General features: G+C 34.0%; 1 protein-coding gene across 3 annotated transcripts in view; it reads right to left on the bottom strand.

The window, feature by feature from the left end:
- ANKRD13C (ankyrin repeat domain 13C) overlaps positions 1 to 25276 on the bottom strand; it is a 79985-nt gene that overhangs the window by 11016 nt on the left and 43693 nt on the right. For all 3 annotated transcript variants that reach the window (XM_082834731.1, XM_082834732.1, XM_082834733.1), the window contains 6 exons: positions 24487 to 24553; positions 20182 to 20326; positions 14257 to 14388; positions 10937 to 11098; positions 3392 to 3471; positions 1837 to 1935 (listed from right to left, as the gene is read on the bottom strand). In XM_082834731.1, the coding sequence (XP_082690857.1) occupies positions 1837 to 1935; positions 3392 to 3471; positions 10937 to 11098; positions 14257 to 14388; positions 20182 to 20326; positions 24487 to 24553 (685 nt within the window). The remainder of the gene's footprint in view (positions 1 to 1836; positions 1936 to 3391; positions 3472 to 10936; positions 11099 to 14256; positions 14389 to 20181; positions 20327 to 24486; positions 24554 to 25276) is intronic.

Below are 25276 nucleotides of genomic sequence, written 5' to 3'. Positions count from 1 at the left end.
ATCACACTTTCTTTGCCTCAGCAATATCAAGATGTAAAAAAGATGTAAGGCCAGGCTGTTTTTTACCCTTTCACCTGAATGCCTTTAGAACTCTCTATTAACAATTGAAATACAATAGTTTAACCAATATAATAATTGTTACTAATCCTTCTCTATCAATTTTTCTTGGAGCCTAATGTTAGGCTACAGAATTAGTTCTTCCATACAGAGAAATTTTCTTCTATCATATTTTGAATACTATTTTGTTTACATTTTGGAGGCTTTCTATTTAAATGGAACAGCAATGATCCTTATATTGAAACACTCTCCTCCATAAATATTACTTCTCAAATTTCTTTAACCTCTTCTTTCACTGGATTCACTATAAGCTATAAAAATTTAATTTTTGGTCACATCTATCCTGTTCATTGTTGTTTCTACTGTATTTGTTTTGCAATAGTGCTATTCAGTGCTTAATTTATTTCCTTAGGTTTACAATCTCCATTTCATTCTGTTGTCTTATCATCTCATCTTAGAGTGATCTAGTTTACCAATTTCATGTTCTTTTTATGTTTTCCTATAGTACTTACAAGAAATTTTCTTCTGTTCTTTGACTTATATTTTATTCTAGAATGAGTTCTTTTTCTGGCTTTTACATACTATCTATATTCCTTATTTTACTTTTTGCAGGGGGAATGGCTATAATTCCACATTTTATAAATTCTAAAATACACATTTTTTTTCACATATTAACATCTCTGAAATTGGGATAACTCCTAAAATTGAGAGCATCTTATAATTTGCCACATTATTCTTCTTCATTAGAGTATATATCTGGTGCATCTTGGAGTCATTTGGGTCCAAGATATGATAAATTATGCAGATTTGTATGTATGGCTAATTCCCTTCCCGCATCTTCTGAGAACTATTTATTTCCCTCTTTGATCAATAACTTGAGGACTGTATACCAAATTCTATCTACTCTTCCAAAGCCTGGCTATTGAGGAGTATGAGATGTGCACAGAATTTGTAGAAAAGAAGGGTCCTGCTCTCTTCCGTGAGAATTTTTTTTTTTTAATGTAATAGCCCAGACTGAAAGTGGAAGGATCTACAAAGGAAAGCCTAGGACTTCAATTCATCCCCTACTTTAGTGAGAAGCCTAAAGGTACAATTCTGTCAGAATCGGCTCTAGCTACCCACCTCACATTCCATCCATCTCTCCAAATCAATTTTTTTTAATGAGCATCTGATGAATACAGGTTTGGAAGGATATATTCAAGTACTCCAGGAGTACTGTTTATAAGGGTGACAAACTACAAATAATTAAAATGTTTATCAGTAGGGGGATGATAAAATAAATGGCAGTATATCAATACTACAATATATCAAGGAAAGAAGAAAAAGATAATAATGTACTTATTGTAAGAACTCCATGATAACTCACTTTTAAAAGAAAAAAAGGAACTAACAGAACAAATTGTAGACTGTTCCCCCATTTTTATAAAAAATTCTAAAAAAACACAGAAAAAATCTAGACAAAAATACAGCAGTTATTTACCTGAGGTGAAAGAAAACTGCCATTTTTATTCTATAAACTTCCCAACTGTTACTTTTTACAATAAGCATGTATTCATGTATTACTTTTGTAATTAAAAAATAATTATTCAAAAATTTATCTGGTTAAAATAATTAAAATGTTAATATTTCTAGAAGGGAGCACGACACACTGTCAAAGCAATGGCTGTTTGCTTTTACATTTCAAAGGCCTCAAATGCACCACTCAGATGCCAACATTATTATAGCATTTAGAGTTCAATAGCTTCTTTCATAAACTTGTGCAGTTAATAACAAACTTACGACTCAATTCCCAAGGGAAATTCCTGGCTCATGGCTATTGTGGCTTTAAACGTTTTCTTACTCTCTTTGCACACCAGTTCTCTACCCAGATGAGGAGCTCTAAAATGAAAAAGGAAAAAAGAAAGAAAGAAAGAAAGAAAGAAAGAAAGAAAGAAAGAAAATATTAGGAAATTTTTTCCACATGCTGTCATCTTCCCAAGAAGAATCTGTCATCTTCCAATGACATTCATTAGTATTTCAACTTTTCTTACTCTGATAGAAATAAAATTATGCTAAAAGGGAATGAAACGTATAATAAATGAGGCAAGGGTAACAAGAAAAAGAAAATAGCAAAGCATAAAAATTCAGAAGAATATGATCAAAACCCAGAAAATTTCATATTGAATTTTAATAATCACTATTTTTAATAACAAAGCAAATCCATAGAAAAAAACAACCTTTAAAAATATTTTGTATCTTTTAAATCACTTATTCAATTCAACCTCTTACTGTCTATGGTTCTCAGCACTGATCAATAAGAAGTGATATAAAGAATGCAGAATTTTACATTACTTGTAGAATATTATAAGATGGAAACATTTTATAGAAGTTAGAAAAAGTATAACAATAAACCTTTCAACATAAAAAAAAAAAAGACAACTTCTTACTAAGCATGAGGGTAGGTAATATTTTATTCTCCACCAAAAGAATATTTTCTACAAAGGACTGTATTTTCTTTGGCATGGGCAGCCAGAAAAAAATTCTTATTTATTTATTCATTCAAAATAAACCATTCATTCATCATTCTTTTATTCAATAAGTACTTACTGGATATAAAAACTATGTAATAGGTACTCTACTAAGTATTAGCAATATAACATTAAGCAAACATCTTGGGTAAGCATAGTAAGAAGTAGTCTGGCACAGGCTGAAAAAAAGAGATCACGACAGGAGATGAGCTTGGAAAGGCAAAAAGTAGATAAACAATGAGTAGCCTTACATACCTTGCAAAAGACTCTGGATAATAACAGAATATAAAGTTCATCATACAGTGCAAAAACTCAAATAAGCAACTGTATTGGGCAAGTCCTCATATTTCCTTAGAACAATGTCCTATAGGTTTTTTGGTGTATATAAATTGGCAAGAGGGATGTAAAAAGAAGGCTCTACAACTTATTCAAAAAGAGAATGTAACTGGGGATGCTTCTCCCTCATCATGCTTCATCCATATATATATTTTTTTTTTGTGTGGTACGCGGGCCTCTCACTGTTGTGGCCTCTCCTGTTGCAGAGCACAGGCTCCGGACGCGCAGGCTCAGTGGCCATGGCTCACGGGCCTAGCCGCTCCGCAGCATGTGGGATCTTTCCGGACCGGGGCACAAACCCGTGTCTCCTGCATCAGCAGGCGGACTCTCAACCACTGTGCCACCAGGGAAGCCCCTTCATCCATATTTTTAGTTTCAGATGAAACTATACTAGTGATTCTCTGTAAAAAAAATTTTATGCCTAAATATTCATGTTTTTACAAATTTTTCTAAAAACCAAAGAATATATAAACAAACAAAACAACACTTACTTTCCATTTTCAGAAGATATATATTCTTCCCATGTAATAGTGTTCTGAGGAGGAGGGGTAAGGGACTGTCTTCGAATTGGCTGCCAAAAAATAACAAACAGAGAGGGGGAGAGAGAGAGAAAAAAAGAGAGATACAGAGACAAAGAGGGAGGGAGAAAAGAAAATTATATTTTTTAAAATATAAAATTAAAACATACAATAAACTATAATCTACTTAATCTCTTCAATATAATGCTTTAAGAGGTTATTCTGAGATACTTCCATGGTGATGTAAGGTCCAATAATATTTATTATCATTTTTTAAATCTCAAATAAAAAGAAAAGTGTCAAAGTAGTAAAATCCATTCATTCAATGTCTATTTTTTTGTTTTTGTTTTGTTTTGTTTTTAATTTATTTATTTTTGGCTGTGTTGGGTCTTCATTGCTGTGCATGGGCTTTCTCTAGTTGCAGCGAGCAGGGGCTACTCTTCATTGCGGTGCGCGGGCTCTCACCACGGTGGCTTCTCTTGTTGTGGAGCATGGCCTGTGTCCCCTGCATTGTCAGGCGGATTCTTAACCACTGCGCCACCAGGGAAGCCCCATTCGATTTTTTAATCATCTAAAATGTCCCTGGCATTATGCTAGATGCTGAACGTGGGAACTACAGAGAAGTATAAAAACTAATCCTGACTTCACAGAGTTTACAATTCAAAGTTGGAAAGAAAAAACACATACAAACATGAATAGTTAATCAGGAATACAAAGTATTAAATGATTAAAGATCAAATGAGCTTACAAAAAACTGAGTAATACAGGGGTTCAGAAAAGAGAGCAGTTTTCTATAGACAATAAATCGAGACTAGGGGATTGAGGCTCAAATTTAAATGAAAAGAAAATAAAAAGAATATTTTGGACAGAGAGAATTAACAGGGAAAACACTAGATTGATTTGAACTAGGGAGGAAAGTTCAAAAGGGAGATCAACAACAGTGGTAAAGGTCATATCAGATTTAAAACTTACACCTCATCTTTGTTAACTAAGAGCTTGGATCACAATAGGATGAACTGGCAATAAAGAACTAAGGGAGTGGCAGTAGAAATCGAAAATTGCTAAGGAAAAACCACAAACTGTAGAGCAAAAGGGCAATAAGTGAAAGACATAAATAACAAAATGAACAGTAACACTGGGAGAGGATTCCATTCAGAGAAGTATAGTTTTGGATATAATGAGTTTAAGATGTTAATAGGCAGCATATTAGAGTTGTTAAAATCAAGGATTTTGAAGACACAAAAATGAACTGGAATCCCACCCAGCTCCACTACCTGGTAGTTGTGTGAATTGGGGCATGTTATTTATATTATTGTCCATTTAATTCACCTGCAAAATGGGAATATGACCACCCAACTCATAGTTAAGAATTCAAGGAGACAGTGTATGGAAAATCTTAGTGCCTAGCACAGTATAAAGGATTCAGTAAATAATAGTAACTATTTTATACTTGGAAGTTCCTAGAGGGCAGTTACAAAAAGAAAAGGAGAGAAATCATATTTAGAGATAATGGTTTAAGAATTCTCTGACTAACTAAATGAAAAGTAATAAAACAGAGGACTAATGACTGAGTCCTAAAAACTACACAGATTTGCCAGGGGGGAGGGCGGAGAGGACAGAAGGGAGCCAGATATTAATCAATAAGGGAAAAGAAAAAAACATAGCATCAAGTATCATGACAAGATACAAGACAAGTATCAAGTATCATGACAAGATGCAAGACAAGTATCAAGTATCATGACAAGATGCAAGACAAGTATCATGGAAGTGAAAAGGCTGTTTCAATATCATGACAAAGACTTTAAAGGGAAAGAAGCCTGAAAAAAAGGCCACAGATTTTGTTGGTTAGAAATCATTGATGATCTCTGAGTAGCAACAGAAGAATAGGGGAAGAAGGGAAACTAACAGTTTTTGAGCATCAGGCAATATGAAAGATGACGTTCTGCCCTTGAGAAGTTTACAAAGAGAAACACAGGAAGTAGATAATTATAATACAGGATGGGTGTGCTATGATAGAGGGATCAAGAGGATGGCATAAAAGCACTGAGAAGAGGTTTCTCTGACCCAGATTGGGGTAGCCAAAAAGATGTGCCAGCAATGGTGGTTCCTGGTGGAGAAGTCTAAGAGAAAGAGAACAAAATAACCAAATGAAGGACATTGAGAAAAGTACAATGGTGAGAAAAAGCATGCTGTACTGGGAAACTACAAGTGTGGTGCTATTTTTCCCTTCATGTGTAGCATACATGAAGGAAAAATAGCAAGATACAAGGTAAGAGGGCAAGACACAGAAGAGAAAAAGTAGTTTGAAAGGGTTTTGTGCACTAAGTAGATTGTATTTTACTCAGAAAGCAATGGACGAATATTTTGAGCAATATAATGTTTTAGAACACAAACGTTGGAGCCAGACTGACCAAATCCTGGCTTTGCCAATTACTAGCTGACTTTGGACAAGTTATTTAACCTCTTTTGTCTCAGTTTAGTCAACTACATAACCTCAGAGGGTCGTTGTAAGGATAAAACTGGCTTGTTAACATAAAATACTTAAAATAGTGCCTGACACATAGTAAATATTCTATACATTTTAGTTATTGAGGCTTTACATAGTTCAATCTATTTCAGAGAGGTCATTCTGGTAGCAGTAAGTTAGGAAGCTATCTCAGTAGTCCAAATGAGAAATGATAAGCTATTTCAAAATGGAAGAAGAGAAATAGATTCATGAGATCTTTAGGATTTTGTAATCGATTAGACACAGAGGTTAAGGAAAGCTAAGAAGTCCAAGGACAAATTTCAGATTGCTGGTTTGGGTAATGGTAGTAGATAATGGTGTTACCACTCAAGACAGAGAAAATAAGAAGAATGAAAAAACTGATCAGATTTAAACATACTAAATCTTAGATACCTATGTTTATCCAAGTGGAGGTAGGCAAAATACTATAGATCTGGTGATTAAGAGACAGGTCAGAATTGAAGGTATATATTGGGTGACAGTTACTAGTTTATGTGGTAACTGAAGCATCAGGTATGTATCTAACAATGAGACATTAGAGAATACTAATTGTCTACTCAATCAATAATCTATCTCCTGTTCTTTGTTGTAAAAGAACCTCCCTACCAATTTTTGGCTGGACACATGACTTCCTAGATTAAAGACTTCTAGATATCTTTACAGCTAGCTAAATTAGTTACACCTAAGTTCTAACCAATGGGATTTGAGCAGTGATGTATGCAACTTCTGACTGGGTACTCAAACAGAACAGGCATGTCCTCTCTTTCCTAATTACTATTAGCAATTATCATTCCTAATGGTTGGAATGCTAAACAGGTAATAAAACATCGTATACCATGTGAATGAGGGCCAGATCCTAGAAATGGTAGAGAAATAAGACCAAAAAAAAAAAAGGCTAGGTCTGAGATTAACTCACAAAACAAAGAAACCATATAAACTCAGATTTTTCCATGAGAGAAAAATAAACTCCTGTCTTGTTTAAGTTACTGTTATAATCAGCCAAAATTATATCATAACCAATACCAAATACGATATATAAAATGTGATACTACACACAATAGTATGGCATGTGGCAATGGCTATTAACAGAATGACAAATGGGCTTAATAGGTAGTGACTGTCATAAATATTGTGGCAAAACATTAGGTAAAACAGTGTCTTGTGATCCTGCAGAAGGCAGACAAGCTAATAGAAGCTGTAACAAACAGAAGAAATGACTGAAAAAATTTACCACTGATGCTCCAACCCAGAAAGGTTAATCACACCTCCACCCAAATCTCTATCTAACTAAGCAGATCATGGTCAATTTCTCTTTCAGAGCACTGCTTAAAATTGTCTACTCTTTTGTCTACTCTTGCTTCCAGTCTATTTAATACCTATATATATTTAATACCTGTATATACATTTGGCTATAACTGAGTGTTTATATATATATAAAATATATATTAAATTATATATATATTAAATCACATATATATTATCATATATATATATATATATATAATATATATATTATCATAGTAAAGACTCATTTTCCTGGCATGATTAGATAATGCAGAATGTCATATAAGTATATTTTTCCAGGTAATAAAATTCTCTAAGCAGTTTCTACTATTGCCAATAGAATTCTTTCTAAACTATACATTACACATTCCCCATCTTAGTAGAGACTGTAATGAATCTAATTTAACCTTCCACTGAGCACTTTACTTCATCATTAGGAATATCAGTTTTTATATTTTAATAAGGTCTTTCTTAGTTTATGTTTATTCTAATTGATCCTTTGTTATATACTGATACTCACAGCTGAACCCATCAGTGTTCCCACTATACTGTTCCCATAACTATCTAATGAAACAGGAAGACATGAAGGCTGCCACAGGACACCAGATGGCTTTCTAAGTTTATTTCCCTAAGTCAGTAGGCTCTGTAACTAAAATGAAATCAAACCTTTCCTACATAATTAAATGCAAACTTTTAATGCCTGTTTTTCTTGAAGCATATAAGAAATAGTTTTGATTTATTGCTAGATTTGCTGAATTCTAATATTTTATATGGCAAAATTTTCTGGAAGTTTAACACATTCATGTATTTTATATCTATATATTCTTATTTTGATTTTATATATTAAAAAAGTACATAATCACTAATAGAGTTTAACTCAATATTCTGTATGTATAGCTTGCATACAATTAATGCTTTTATCAATGACTGTCTAAGGTATAAATGGGGCATTACTCCCCCCTCCAACAATAAGTGGTTAGAACAAAGTGGAAAAAAGCACCAAAAGTGGAGGAGCAAGTGTCCATAACTTAAGAATTTCTGAGCACTTAAATTTTACTATAAAAAATATTGTCAAAAATATATACTAAATATTAGAACTGTCTGGAAAAGAGAGGGAAAAGAAGGAGTAGAAATGGCAAAACTAGTTAAAAGGCAAAAATTACTTCCAAGTGTTACCTATAAGCTATTTCTTATAGAAATTAAAACAAATATTTGTCTGAAAAAAAAAAAAGAAACTCAAAAGCTATTCACTTAGAATAAAGAACATAAATGCATTCTGAAAAGGACATACATTTTTAAGAACTGAAATTCTATTAAAATGTGGCTTTAAAATATAATATTTTCAGGAATTCCCTGGCGGTCCAGTAGTTAGGATTCCACGCTTTCACTGCCAAGGGTGCAGGTTCAATCCCTGGTTGGGGAACTAAGATCCCACAAGCCACACAACATGGCCAAAAATATATATATATATGTACATATATATATATGTATATATATATAATATTTTCATGTCTTTTGAAAACAATCATAATAGTCATACATATTTTCTAAGTTCTTGAAATTTTCAATAATGTTCCAAAGCCAAAAACATGCTTTTTACTAATGTGTTCTCTATACATCATTAAAAAAAACACCACAATACTGATTTTGACTACTTTTACCAATAGCAACGTTCTCTCATTCCTTTTACAACTTCAACTTCACAATATTTTGTAAGAATTGCTAAGACGTGTTGAAAATCTGGTTACACACAAAGATGAGACTTTAACAAAGGCAATCTGGGAAGCAATATACTTAGCCCAAGAACAAGAAGAACTTGGGGTAAGGGTCCAAGAATCAAAACCCATCTTTGCTACTTATAGCTTTGTGACTTCAGATATATTAATTTCTTTAAACCTCATTTTCCTTTCTATACAATTGGGCAATGATAGTTATCTCATTAGGTCACTGTGATAATTAAAAATTAAATGAGATGATATATGAAAAAATACTTCACACAATGCCCAGGAACTATTTCCTTTGATCTGATCAGAAGTCAGAAGCTTAATTATTTAATTCATATTATTTTGTTTTATTATATAGACATCTGGGATTAAACTATGTTTTAATTTCAACATGCCAAACTATACGTGATTAAAATGTCATTTAAAGACCCCTTTACCAATTCAAGTGCATCAAGTTACAACCTCTGCCCTAAAGAAAATAAATTTGTGTACTCATCCCAAAATGGTTTGCTGCCAAAATTAAACAAAGGTAGCAATAAGCACCACCACAACAAAATCGTTTTTTAAAAAAGAACTGTTATAAAATTTAAATCACAATATAGTCCAAAGAAATGTTCTTTATGTCTGGTTAACAATGGGAAAGGGTAACAGCTTTGTCAAAAGATTAGGCTCATCATTCCCTCTCTTCAATCCATCTCCATTTCTATTTCCTGAGCATATCACATCCTATTACCTCCTACTGATGGAGAGATCAGCAAATACCAGGAGGCTTCTGGAAAATAAAGTCTAGTGAGGCTCTAACCCAAGGACAAAAGAAAAATGAGGACTGCAAAGAGGATCTGGCAGGAAGGGGACACGATCACACTAAACTGGATCACAATTTTAACTTAAACATTTAATGTGGCTTCTTAAGCACTTTACATCCTATACTCACTTAACTAAACTATGGTTGATTCACTCAACACATAAACTTTCTAAACATTAAGATAAATTTGCTGGCACACACGGTATCACCATGAATTAGTTGAGACCTGGCATACTATTCTGAAAAGTTTGTCTATCCTGAAAATGCAATCTGGCACAATACCATAGGGGAGAGGCTAAACATTCAAGGAATTCAAGTCTCCTCATAGTAGCCTTTCATCTTTTTCTGACTGTGACTCACATTTTACACTATAACCCAGCAGTCACACATATGCAAGTAGACACAACATACACCCTTGACACTATTGTTTCATAAAGTAATAAGGACCCATACTATGTGCTCTAGTTTTTCCTTATTATCTGAATTTAGATTCTACTTCAAAAAAAAAAAAGTGGGGGTCACAGCCCACAAATTGAATTCATAATCCACTAAAGGGTCCCAATCCTAGAAAACACTGCTATAAAAAATGTAGTAAAATGTTAACATTTGGGAATCATTTTTTTTCTGGTTTTAAAGTCTAAAATTGTTAAAATAAAAAAAAATTTAAGAAACCCTCCAATTCATCTTACTAGGGAAATAAGATTATAGAGCCAAGTTACCTTGTCTCATATAGCTATGTAGTTCCATGATTTCCCTCCCCTTTTCCTACTGTCACACAATTCTTTGCATGTACCATGTTTTCAATAAATACATGCTGAATAAAAAAATTATGGGAAGGTATAGGCTAGAAATGACTTCATAAAGTAGGTAGATTTTTAGCCAGGTCTTCACAGCAGCAGAAGATTTCAGTTGGTGAAGTAGGAAAAAAAATATATATATATATGCAAAGGGACATGGATTAAAAATTAACACCAGGTTTCATGCTTACAAAACAATTTTAATCTATTTATTAGTGAAGACTCAAAGATCAAGAACAGGTTCACAAAAAATCACCAAAGACTGTATCACAGAAAAATAAAAGGTGATACATGGTAAACAAAACCTATGAGCATACTTATATAAACTCACTGAATGCCAGGAATGAAGTCTACCCCCTCTCTCTTTAGAACATTATAAATTAAGAAAAGTAAAAGTTATACCTCAAAATTCTGCTCCATTATGTTTCCACCTTTACTCAAACTCTCCATAATGGCTTTATTTCGAAGAATATCTTCTTCACTGAGATGTTCTCTTCTTTTTCTTGATTCTAAAACAAGTCCATTCACCAGATAAAAGTCGGCCAAAAAGTTTCCTACCCTTTCCTAAAGCAAAATCAAATATTTCAAAATAATAAAGTTTATCTTAGATTTTTTTAAAATTTTGAAGTAATACACAGTTTCTTCATAAACATATAACATTTAGATGTAAATAAAATATTCCTCTGGTACTTGAAACTATCAAATTATCTTATACATTCTATTAAACTAAAAAATACATAAAATTACACATTTCAAATTTGTAAAGGAAAATTTAAAACACACAAGATGTATGGTAGTTAATCTGCAAATGAATTAAGTGTAAGTAAAAACAACACACAGTATTCCTTTAGAATCTACTCCCAAGTAGCACAAAACTATCTGACAACTTAATTTAGCTAATAGTCAAATATCATGAGTTACAAGGAGGGGTCAGGGATAATTAATGTTCCCATTTTATAGATAGAAAAAAATGGAATAAAAAGAAATAAAAATTTCTAGTACAACTAAAATTAATTACCTGTTCCAGTATTCTCTAACAGGCCCAAACTTCAAATTACAGTTGCTTGCTTCTTTCAACAGTGGGAGAACAACCAAGTAGTTTTGCTCATCAATATAATTATGTATTTATATTATGGATTGGGGATAGGGAAACTCAAATGGATTAAAAGGACATCAAGAAAAGAGGGCTCCTTCAACATTAACCTTCACCTTTTTCCAGACCCACAGGTGGTCAGAGTTTGAAATAACTTACCTCAAAAAACATGATCAGTAACTACTGAAAATAAGCTTCCCATTTCTACCTGCATGCAGATCACTTGCTCTCCTCTTGCTGCTGTTTTCTGGCATTCCAAAACTAAGTGTTTATTGTTGCTTCCATTTCCACCTTGCTTTTGGTGGCTTCCTTACCAGTCATTAGAAAGCAAGGCATTCTGTACCTGTTTCTACCTACAAAATGGGAACCATAAGCATTACTGACTCCCTCCTTACCTGTCAAAGACTTAAGAAGATCACCTAGACACTCTTCAAGAGCTTTGAGCTGCTTAGCAGTAGCACTAGATGAACAGCAGCTTCAATTTTTATCTTCTCTTGAAGTGATCCTTCTAATGCTGTCCAGAAGAACAGAGTACAAACAAATAAGACTTCAAGCCAACAAATGGATTGCAATGTAGGATCTCACAACTGGGAATCCTATAATGGTACTTGTTGCCAAATAGGCTTAGAGAGGAAAATTGATGAACCTAGATCTCACAGTGAGAATTTTTCTGTGGTTGGGAAACACTCAAGTGATAATGATCAATTTTTGAAATCTTATAATGAAAAAGCATTTATTAAAAATAAATCATATCAATAAAAAAATTTAAATGTATATTCCCCATAATCCAGCCATTCCATTTCTTGCTATCTATAAAAGACAATGCAAAGGCATGTAAAAGGATAGTAAACATAACATCATTTATAGTGGGAGAAAACTGGACACAAATGTGTGTCCATCTAAATGTCCAAAAATAAGAGACTGGATAAATAAATTACAACATATCCATACTATGGAATACTATGCAGTTGCTAAAAAGAATGAAGTAATACTACTGAAAAGAAAACACTTCTAAGACATTGGGGGAAAAAAAGTTGCAAAACAATAGATAAAATGACACTTTATGAAAAATAAACCTATCAATCATAAATAGATATTTATGTACATAAAGCATAAAGAAAGGTCTGGGGGATATACAGCTGGATAACCTTCTGCAAAGGACTCTGGGATTGTGAGTAGTGGTCAAGGGAGATTTTTCAGCTTTATGTGTAAGACTGTGTGGTGGTTAATTTTATGTCAGTTTGCCTAGACTATGATGTCCAACTGTTCAATCAAACACCAGTCTAGATGTTGCTACAAAGGCTTTTTCTTTTTTTTGGCTGTGCTGTACAGCTTGCAGGATCTTAGTTTCCCAACGAGGGACTGAACCCAGGCCACAGTGGTGAAAGCACTGAGTCCTAACCACTGGACCACCAGGGAATTCCATGAAGGCATTTTTTAGATTAATTAAAATTTACATCAGCAGACTTGAAGTAAAGCAGATTACCCTCCAGAATATGGAAAGGCCATATCCAATCAAATGTAGGCCTTAAGAGCAAAGACTAAGGTTTCCCAAAGGAAAAGCAATTCTGCCTCAAGACTGCAACACAGAAACCCTGCCTGAGATTCTAGCCTGCAGATTTCAAACTCAAGACCATATCAACTCTCCCCTGAATTTCCAGCCTGCTAGACTGCTCTAAAAATTTCAGACTTACCAGCCTCTACATTCACACAAGCTAATTCCTTAAAATAAATCAATCTCTCCCTCACTCTTCTCTCCTTCTGTCTATAGGTATATATACATCTATATGCAGATATATACACATACACAGAGAGATACAGAACTCCTACTGATTTTGTTTCTCAAAGAACCCTGACTATTACAGGCTATTTTTGTCTTTCTAATGAGGATATATTCATTTCTACTGTGTGTAATAAAAGATAAATAGAATTCTTAAAATCTTGGCCCTTACCTAATGTGTTACTTATCCTTGACTTTAAAATTTTATAAGATGCTTCTTCATACATGCAACTAAAAAATGTTTGAATATATTTTGAACATATTATATTTGAAATATTATATATTATATAACCTCTTGCTGACAGATGAAATGGGAATTATGGAAAGAATTTACAATTCACTAATGGGGAAACCGCCACTGAGATTTAATTTAATTACAGTGTTGTAGAAATGTAAGCTTATTTAATTTTAGTCAAATATATGGAATACTGAGGGACAGATACTGGGTAAGTAAATAGTTTAAAATTCTAAAAGAAGAAAGAAAAAAGGTCCAGAGAAATGAATTTAAAAGTATATGCTTCTTTGTGGTCTTCCTAAGAAAAAAAGCATTAGAAATATAATGGAACCATGTGAAGACATTGTTTCCTGTATAATAACAAGGCAACAAACAACAAGAATATTTTTCAACATAAAATTCAAATGAACTAAACTTTCTCTCCTGGCTTCTCCTATCTTCCAACTCTGTAACCAACCAATATAATTCCCTATTTGGGTTCAAAGAGAAGAGAATAAACTACTTGAAAACAAGTAAGTAAGATACTTCTTTCTACCTGTATTTCCATCACATTATTTTGACAACATTAAATACTAAACAATTTTTAAAGTGTAAAAATCTCGATTTGCACATACTGTTTTATCTTCCCGAAAAAGCCATCCTGTTTGGGCACGCGTGAAAGAAATTGATTTGGTTGATAAAGTTGCAGAGTAAATATCACTACTCATTAAAATGTCAACCTCTTCTTCTGTTTCCATCTCTGATTCCTGGGGTGGGGGCAAAAGGTAAATATAAGAATCTAGATTTTCAGAGGTTTTTAGCGCCACATATGAAAATGTCAACAATTAAAACGTTACAGATTTCAAAAAACAAAAAGGACCAATTCTAAAAAAATGTGAAGTGCTAGTTACTCTAAAAACAATTACAGAAGTGTAAACTTCATATAACTAAATAAGTTAGAATTATAACTAATTATGAATCTAAAAATACAGGACACATAAAAAGGGTACTCACACTCTTCCAGATATGTAATGGAAACAATACTAGATTACCCATTACAGAAGTACAAAGTATGCAGAGTAATTGTAAAAGATTACTTTAAGAATTAAGTAGACACGTCTGAGACAAAATGCCTGTAAGAAGGTTTTGTTTTCTTTAAGTATAGATGAATCTTACTTTAGTTCTTTTTAATCTAAAGACCCACCACTATGAGCCTTTCTTTCCCAATAGTTTTAAGTGGAAGGAAGGAAGGGAAGGAGGAAAGGAGAGAGGTGATAAGGAAGGAAAAAAGGAAAGGAGGCCACATGGGATCTTCTCTATACACCTTATAGAAAGAAAAGAAATCCATAAATATCAACTCATAATTTCCAAACTCAATTAGCAGCCTTGCTTCAACATATTCCCCAGTGCTGGCATAAAATAATTGATCGATAATTATTTTTTAAAAGAGAAAGCTTTGTGCTTGTTTCAGGGACAGAAAACTAAGAGACCAGGTACAGAAGAGTAAATGAGTAGGCATTAGATGAGGCTCTATTCTAAATATAATAGGCCAAGAGAGATTCTCTGATATTTAGGACCCCAGAATCCGAAGAAAAGAGGGAGAAAAAAGGCAGAACCTAGAGAGTTGACTGGAGAATGAGAACCATCCATAAGGTTTCCAATAAGTAGAGGCTCTATTTTCCCTACCTCCTGATTTCTAGATTCCCAGGAGGCCCATTTTCTATTCGTCACCACAAACTTTCACCCAGATATAGCCCATTTCCTTCACCCTTACAAGTGAGGGACAGAAAATCTTGACATTAATGCTAAGGCTGTAACAGGTGAAAATGTATTCCTGGTAACCCAAACTAATTCTGAACACAATTTCCTAAAGAGAAATTTTGACTGGCATAGATTGTACAGAACTGTTAACCATCATGATGTAAATATATTACAAATCAATTAGGATTTTATGTACTAGCTTGGGAACAACACTATATACAACACTACCTATGAAGAAATTTGCCTTAAGTTTCAAACATCCCAATTTCAAATAAACTTTTGAAACATAACTCTTCTGTAAATCATAGACTATCTCCTAACCACATCATTGAAAAAGACCTGTTGTTAATTACATTCATTCAACAAACATTTAATGAACAATTATTACTTATGTATACATATTAGGATAAAAAACAAGTATTCCCTGCCCTGAGGATTATTGCTCAAAATCTAGCATTTCTGTATTCTTTTAGACATAAAATACACACACATATACCCTAAATACCAGACCACTGGTGATCTCATTGATACTATAACATCAGCTAATACTTACACTACTAGCCTTAATCTCTGGTTTCTCTTTTAGTACTATCTTTCCAACTCATCTATTGCCCAGTTAGCTATCCTGTTGTTATTTAAAACATAAGAATTCGAATTATTTAGTACATATATGAGAGTCTAGAATAAGGGTCAGCAGACTATGGCCAGCAGTCAAATCCAGTCCACCATCTGTTTTTCAAGTAAAATTTTATTAGAATACAGCCATACTCATTCATTTATATATTGTCTCTGGTGGCTTTTATGTTAATAACAGCAGAGGTGAGCAGTTGTGACAGAGACCATATGACCTGCAAATATATTTAAATATCTAAAATACTGACTCTCTCCCTTTACAGAAAGATTCTGCCAAACTCTAACTAGAATGTACTGATGCTGTATTAGGTACCAGAGACTACAACTAAAAGAACCCCAAACCTCTGAGAAGCTTAGCCCCAAGAAAGAAGAAAGCCATATAGACAAAAACAGCATTAGAAGCTCTATGGTACCACATTAGTGAGAACCTCAAAACAATGGTCACTTGGCAGATGAGGAAGTAACACTAAGTAGGTGCCCCACCAGGGTGAGGGTACAAGAAGAAGGGTATCCCCAGAATTGGAAACAATATGAACAAAGGAATGAAACACTAAATAGTCTGGAAAAAATTGCAAAGAGTTTAGCATGAAGGTATCTATGATAACAGGGTAAGAAAAAGGCTGGAAAAATGAACAAAAGCCAGGTCACAGAAGGAACCATGGCATGCTAAGGAACTTGGATTTCATTCTTCAGGCAATAGGGAACTTTTAAAGTGTCTTTAAGGAAGACAAATGTCATGAATTTGTTTTCAATGTTCAACCTATCTCCAATATGTGAAATAATTTAAAAGGAGACAAGAAGGGGGCCAGGAAGATCATTTATGAGACTTTTGTGACAGTCCAGTTGACATAATGAATACCTAAATTATGGCAATAACAGCATGAATAAAAAAGGGATAATTATAAGACATGAGGGAGACAAGAATAACCACACATGTTCTCTAATTAGGAAACGTGAGAATACAAGAAAAGATGTCAAAAAAAACCTCCAATTTTTCTCGCTGAACAGAGAATGATATCAATCACCAAAGGAAAGAAAATGGGAGAACGGGCACCTTAAAGGGAAAATAATGAGTTAAGTCTTAAATAAGCTAAGTTTTGAGGTACCTAGGAGACACACAGGCTATCCATTAGGCATTTAAATAGATAGGTCCCCACTCAGAAGATCTGAGTTACAAATATATACTTGTGAACTATCAACTGATAAGAAGTAGTGAGAGCTGTGGGAATGGAAGAGATTATTCTGGCAATCTGTAAAAATGAGAACATCAAGCGCATATCAATATTCAAGAAGTGAGCAGAGAAAAGGAAACAGGCAAAAGAGAGTAAGAAGGAGATATGGGAAAAGAACATCTAATGATCAAGGTCAAGTCACAAGGAAATGCAAATTTTAAGAACTGAGTTACCAATAATAGCAAATACTTCAGAGAAGTCTATATAAAGAGAAGGTTGAAACAAATACACTGATTTTAGCAACAGATCCAATATGAAGGTCATCTAAAACCCCAAACCTGTTTCCTTTTCCAAATGCCCCAATTCTATCTGTGGCACCACCATCATTTACTCTGTATTGTAGTCTGTTCAGTGTGCAATAGCATCATGCTTAAAAAAACAAGGTACATACCTTAATTTAAAAATACTTTATTGCTGGGACTTCCCTGGTGGCACAGTGGTTAAGATCTGCCTGCCAATGCAGGGGACACAGGTTTGATCCCTGGTCCAGGAAGATGCCACATGCTGCAGAGCAACCAAGCCCATGCGCCACAACTACTGAGCCTGTGCTCTAGACCCGTTAAGCCACAACTACTGAGCCCGTGTGCCACAACTACTGAAGCTCATGTGCCTAGAGACCGCACTCCGCAACAAGAGAAGTCACTGCAATGAGAAGCCCATGCACTGGCAACAAAGAGTAGCCCTGGCTTGCCGCAACTAGAGAAAGCCCACACACAGCAACGAAGACCCAAAGCAGCCAAAAAATAAATTTTAAAAACAACACAAACTTTATTGCTAAAAAATGCTAATCATCATCTGAACCTTCAGCAAGTCATAATCTGTTTGCTGGTAGAGGAGTCAAAATATTTCGAGAATTACCAAAATGTGACACAGAGACACAAAGTAAGCAAATGCTGTTGGAAAAATGGCACCAATAGACTTGCTCAACACAGGGTTGCCACAGACCTTCAATTTGTAAAAAACGCAATATCTGTGACGTGCAATGAAGCGAAGTATGCCTATAACCATAAAAACACATATTTTCCCCGCTTCCATTCTCTCCCTTTTCCAATCCATCTTGCATACTAGCTGTGTGATCTTAGCGATATCTTTTAACATTTATAAGCCTCAATATTTTCATCTATAAAAGAGATGGTACTATTTAGACAGGTTATTTTAAGGATTTAATAAAAGAGCTTTAAAGTATTTATAGTTCCAGTATGCTGGCATTTAATGCTTAATATATGATAGTAATTGATATACAGTTTGCCCTCCATAACTGCAGGTTCCACATCTGCAGATTCAACCAACCAGGGATCAAAAATATTTGGAGAAAAAAAAATTCCAGAAAGTTCCAGAAAGCAAAACTTAAATTTGCCACACAGGCAACTAGTTACAAGGTATTTACACTGTATTTACAACTATTTACCTTGGCTTTACATTGTATTAAGTATTATAAGTAATCTAGAGATGAATTAAAGTATATTGGAGGATGTGTGTAGCTTATATGCAAATACTACACCATTTTATATAAGGGACTTGAGCATCTGTGGATTTTGGTATCCTTGGGGATTCCTAGAATCAATCCCCCGCAGATAGCACGAGACAAACTGTATATTATTAATACAATGCCACTATCCATAGCACCTAGCAGTGTCTAGCATTTATTAGGTCCTTGATAAAATGTTTGAGGAAGAGAGGGAAGGAGGAAAAGTCAAAAAACTATTATATATAAGACTAATTCATTTAAATTACTTTTTGATCAAATCAATCCCTTGTTTAAGAATCTATGACTCTCTATTGCCAACTATAACAGATCCTAAATTATTTTATCTGGCTGTTAAGGCCTTCCATAAATCATGTTCCTATGCTCAGTAAGAGAAACCTTCACTGCAGTCAGATAGATTGCTTTTCTGTTTCCCAAATAAACCATTCTTAGTCCTACTTTCCTGACTTTACTCATCCTGTTTCCCCCACAAGGAATGTCTTTTTTTCTTCTCTTCGAATCCAACTCTTCCTTGCTCAGTGCCAGTTAGGAAACTATTTATTTCAATAGTACACATACAAGGTAACTAAATATCAACAGATATGACAGTAGGAGGGTCTAATCTAAGAGATGTTGAGGAAGGGGTCACAAGATGTAGTAAACGTAAGGAAAGGAAATGGTGAAAAATAAAAGCCACAGTGACAAAACAAAATATTGACCTAAAAACATTTGTAAGGCTATCAATGATATATATAGATACTAGAAAAGCTTTTTCTTTGGTTTATAAGCATTCAGGGAACAACAGATATAAGATGATGGTGAATATGGTCTCTCAAAGGTCGTTGTGAAGGCAATTCACATGGTGTTTAGATATGGTGTTTAGAAGGGGTATAATTTTGTACTTTAAGAGTGAAAAGACGGAGAAAAGAAAGGTGGCCAAAGAGTTGGGAAAAGTAAAACGGTACAGACAGAAAGCCAAGAGAGGTGTTCATATTAAAGAGGTAGAGATGGTTCACAACAATAAAAGAAACTAAGATAGGAAGATAAATGGGGACAGGGCCAGAACAGGTTCAACAAATGAGAACTATGAGAAGTTAGGGTTTATTTCACTAGGAGATCATCAGTGAATTAAGAGCAAACAGACTCAGTGGATTAGTCAGGATAGAGAACAGATGATAAAACTTTTTTAAAAAGCAAGAGGTAAGAAAATCAAAGCTTTAGGAATGAACCATCTCAATTATGCCTTACGCCTTTTAAAACAATTACACCGAGGCTTGGTTGCATACACAGACTTCTTTTATTTTTTTAGCCGCACCCCGTGGCATGTGGGATCTTAGTTCCCCAACTAGGGATCGAACCCTTACCCCTTGCATTGGAAGGCGGAGTCTTAACCACTGGACCACAGGGGAAATCCCTACACAGACTTTTTTAAACCATTTACAGGAATACTGATAAGACAACATGCTCACCTCATGGTGTATTCGCTGATAAACTTTTTGTTCATTGTCTAATACTACAAAAGATTCAGAGGGTGCCGCATCCCCATTGAAAATGAAGCTTAAATCCCCTCGTTGGCACTTCATGTCAGTAAAGTCTATGAGAGTAGTGTCAAGCCTGTGAAAGATGGATAGATGAAAAATTCTGACAAAACTTCAATAAAACTTCATATTAATTAAACAAGTTTTGCTCCTTCTAAACTCAAACCAAGATGCTAATACCATATTTCAAAATCAAATTTATAGATAAAAGCTAAATTTAAAATATCTCATTAAAAAACACCAAAAGAATATTTAAATATATATTCAATTTTATCTATATTTCATTTTTCTGAATATATACTTCATTAATCCAGCAAGAAAAAGGTTGTTTCCCCATTGTTGATGCATTTCTCTAACTGTACCCTTATTCTCTACCATTTCCTATACTGTAGCTACTCCATAAAAGTTACTTCAAGGGGGAAGGGCAGAAAAGGAAAGCAGACCTGTCTAACATTCTCTGATACTTTCAAGACCAAGTTGCTAGCTCGGCAGAGTACAGCTGACCCTTGAACACCAGGGTTTGGGGCGCTGACCCACATCCCCTCCACATGTAACTTTACAGTCGGCCCTCCATATGCACATTTCCACATCCTCAGATTCAACCAACCTTGGATCATGTAGTACTGTAGTACGTATTTCTTGAAAAAGATCTACATATAAGTGGGCCCAAGTAGTTCAAAACGGTATTGTTCAAAGGTCAACACTATATAAGAGAGGTATAGCCATGGACAGACCACATTCTTAGACTAAGGACTGTGTGTCCACAGTCTTGTCCTTATGATCTGCATCTATGCTTATGCTTGGTACCAAACCTTGCTTCATCCTTCAACTCGATAAACCATTTAACTTACTCTAAATTCTTGGCCTTTCTGCTTGACTTCCCAGATTCAGATTAGCATTCTTTTTCCCAGCATTTTCTTTTCCAACATCTCCACAGCCTGAAAACATTATGCATCGTTCCTATGGCAAATATTCATGGACTCACACACTTGTATGTTTGTTGTGCTCATTATAACCAAGACCTGGCATGGTCGACCCAGTGGGTTGGTCTCAAATAAAATCTACAAATCACTACTTGTTGAAATTTGGGAGAATAATGGAATGGAAAAGTTCACAAGTACCCTGAAGTGCTTCAATCTTGCACAAGGCTTTGTAGGAGAAGCTGAAAAATGGAGCATATTTCGCATGCAAAAGAATAACTAGGGTTACATATAATTTATCACCAAAACTAGTAGTTTTTAAAGGTGAAGGTGATACTGTTAATAATTTTACCAGGACAACAGAGGTGAACAGGGAAATATGGTTATCCTAGGTATAAGAGGCTCTTTTCTGAGCCATATAAAATATACACACCCCTCAGAACCAAATAAGAAGTCCTAAAAAGAAAACCAAGTCACCAACTCCTATATGAGTGAACACTACCTGCTGCTTTACAGTTGAATTCTAGCCCCTGGTCCACTTCCAGTAGCCTGCTACTGTACTACTGGTGCCTGTACTACTAAACATATCCTGTTATTGCTTGTACATGTGGCGTAAGAGAAAATAATGCCAATAAAAGGGGCTTATCCCCCACCTCTATAAGATGTAGGCTACTGAAGTCTCAAAAAAGGAACAGATCATTTTACATGCATGGCCTATTTGGACTCCAAGCTTCAGCTACCAGGGAACTCTATACCCCACCAAAAAAAGAAGAAAAGGGCCAGAACAGTCTTTTGCCTCCATTCCCTTCTTGCCCATCCTGGGTGAGAGTAGTAGTGGGTTGCAAGGGGTGGGGATAGGAAATGTGAGAGAAGAGATGTACAGAGAGACAAAGGCAGACTGACACTGGCAACATTTGAGCCCTTAAATCTAATTTATCATAATGATATAATTTATAATATAATTTTTTATATAATTTATCACAATGATATTTTAATGTATTAACTAGTCCTTGGCTTTCAGCTTATAAGCCTAAATACTTTTAATTTTGCCATGTAATTCACCATGAAGAACAAAAAATTCTTTATACAAATGCAAAGATTTGAGTAGAACATGTTCTGTTTCAGATAAAAACTTGAAAAATGCTCAAGTAACAGTGAAAAGGAAATAGGGCCTACTCGAAATAGGAAGAGCCTGACTGAGAAAGTTTGCAATGATTATTTTAGTCAGTGGTTATATGTAACCTCAAAATTATTAACAGTGAAAATATTTGTTAGTATTCTCAACAATAAAGTTGCCCACACTTTCCTATTTCTACTAAAGTATTAATTTCTCTTTGACAACAAAGAAGATACTTTTTTTTTTTTTTTGGCCACACGGCCGCAGAATCTTAGTTTCCCGACCAGGGATGGAACCCGCGCCCTTGGCAGTGAATGCGTGGAGTCCTAACCACTGGAACACCAAGGAATTCCCAAAAAAGATACTTTAAATTATCACATAACTGTCAGGGGATACAAGTAAAATTCATTTGAAGTGATGTTTAAAAGAAGTAATCATCTCCTGATGTTTAAATTTTAAAGTTTTTATTTAATGTTAACAAATTTCTTTTTCTTTAAAGCAATTCTTCATCTATGCAAAAAACCTTTGTCATACATCCTAAAATGCAGCTTCTCCATTAATCTAGTAAACTTTGTTTGATAACTAGCACTTTGAACCTGTCACATTCCTCCCTCAACCTCGGCTGCTAGTAAGTCCCAGGTTTCAGAGTCTTGCTAAACTGCAGTAGCTTCCCTTAAACTACATTCTTTGACACAATTATTCTCTCTCAGCCTCTTATTCTCATGTCTCTATCTTAACCATTTTGTGGTTTTTTTATCATCTATATTTATTAGGTAATATGCATCATGTCATTTACTTTTAAAACTCATATATAAATGTGAAACAATTTTTTAAAAGAAAGAAGCTCCTTTTCTCCTAAATTTAAGAATCAAACAGAACTAAAACTGACCTTTAGTTAAAGTAGCACATGGAAGATAATACTATTCTCCCAAGTTATCTACTAACTTTGGCAAGCACCTATATTAAGCATTTTTAAACTGATAATTTTTTAATAACCATAATATATTGCTAACAATAGGCTACTGAATTAAATCTACATCATTATCAAATCCTTTCCTAGTTTTCTAATCTATACTTTTCTGTATTTTCCAAGGTTTCTATAATGACCATGAATTTAATGTGCATGAACACTTTCATCATCAGAAACATCTGAGGAGGTTATTTTTAAAAACAAAATCACAGAAACTTCTACCTTAATAGAATTTTGCTGGAGAATAATGACCCTAGAACTTACTTCCATCTAAAGGTTATCTCTTCATTATAATTCAACATATTGAACAATAAATCTCATAAAGAGTTGATTTTTTAAAATTTCTGCCTTGTGACATGATATGATCTTACAGGAAGTCAGAGAGGTCCTGGCTCAGTGATTAATTTGCAATATGCTCATAAAAATCACTTCACTTGTCAGAACGTTCTAATCTATAAAATGAAGAGTTTATATGAGCTAACCTTTTAAGACATCTCTAGCTCTAGACCCTTACATATTCAAATTAATATTCTGGATTTTTATAAGATACAGACATGTAAAATTTTATGTATATATAAATATACTAATAGGTATGAATATACTAAAAAGTTGGCATATTCACCAGCATTATATATAGCTTAGATATATATAACTTGTAAATATACCTATATTAACAGAAAGCTAAAGAGATAATGATAAAATCCTGAAATAAATAAAGTAAATAGATTCCCTGTGAGATCCAAACATCAATCTTAGTTTTAAAAGGAAACAGAAGAAAATTAATATTAGCCTTAAAGTGTTCACTAGAATGGATAGATGACTGAACAGATGAATGGCTAGAAGCATGGATGGGTAGACAGGGGAGGGAAGGGTTGGAGAGGGATGGAGGAAAAACAGGACAATAGTTATGTCCTCCTTATGTGTCCCTTATTCCCTACAAAGCCAGGAAGAGGGAAATAACCATCTTAAATCTTCTTAATGTTATATCATGATCTTCACTCTACTTGCCTTCCAGATAGTCTGTAGTTAAATAATAATACCTTTGTTTTAGTCAAGATTTTATGCCTTTGGTTCCTTATCTGTAGTATCTCAAAGGAAATAAAATATTGTGAATATATTACAACATGTTATAAAATACTACATCCAAGTATAAGCTATTACTACAAAAAGAAAAGCTATCTCTAAATCTCAATTATCTGTTACTCAGAAAAAAAATCAAATCACCTTACCTGATATTGATACCTTGTTTGTATATTTTACATGCATCAGAAGGCAGAATTCGGGAAAGTAAAGGCACTGTATTTGTAAAAAGAAAAGGCAAAAAATAACCACCTGAAGTTCAGAGAGATTACAAATTTTTTTTATTAGAAGAAGAGTAATGTAAACATTTTACTATTTCACCAAAATTGTAATAATTTCCTTTAAAATAGTATTTTCCACTTAAAAATAATATACAAAGCAATTTTGAGGAACTTCAAATACCTACTGTTTAATTGTAATTGCTGTATAGTTCACCACCACCACCCACTAAACACATGTAAGAGTAGCAGAGTTGATATAATGCCACTCTTGGGTATATATTGTAGGATATTACTGTAAGTTAGAAAACGATGCCCTGTGGTAACTAAACCCTCCTGAATGGGTAACCAGATAAGCCTGGATTCCATCTGATCCTCTAAATATAATTGGATTAAATACCAGAAAAGTAATATGTGTAATAGAAAAAGACACTTTTAGAGCTAGATAGTCGAATTTGAGTCTGAATCCCAAATATGTTGGTTACTTAAGCTCACTGTAGCTCAGTTTCAAAATCCATAAAATGCAATCATACTATTGACTTATAGATTTCTACATTCCAGTGTTGCTTACATTCATATCACAAGCTACAGTCTCATAGTTTTTTTATTATTTACTATCTGCTATATTTTGAGGAAATATAAGTTATTCTATGGATAAATAAATCTACATAACAGGCTATATAATTAAACTACCACACACCAAAAAAAGAAAGAAATGTGA

The sequence above is a fragment of the Leucopleurus acutus genome (genome assembly GCF_964270905.1).
Source record: "Leucopleurus acutus genome assembly, chromosome: 2".
Taxonomy (NCBI): Eukaryota; Metazoa; Chordata; class Mammalia; order Artiodactyla; family Delphinidae; genus Leucopleurus; species Leucopleurus acutus.
The sequence above is the reverse complement of the archived record's forward strand: the minus strand, read 5'-3'. Positions and strand labels throughout refer to the sequence as shown.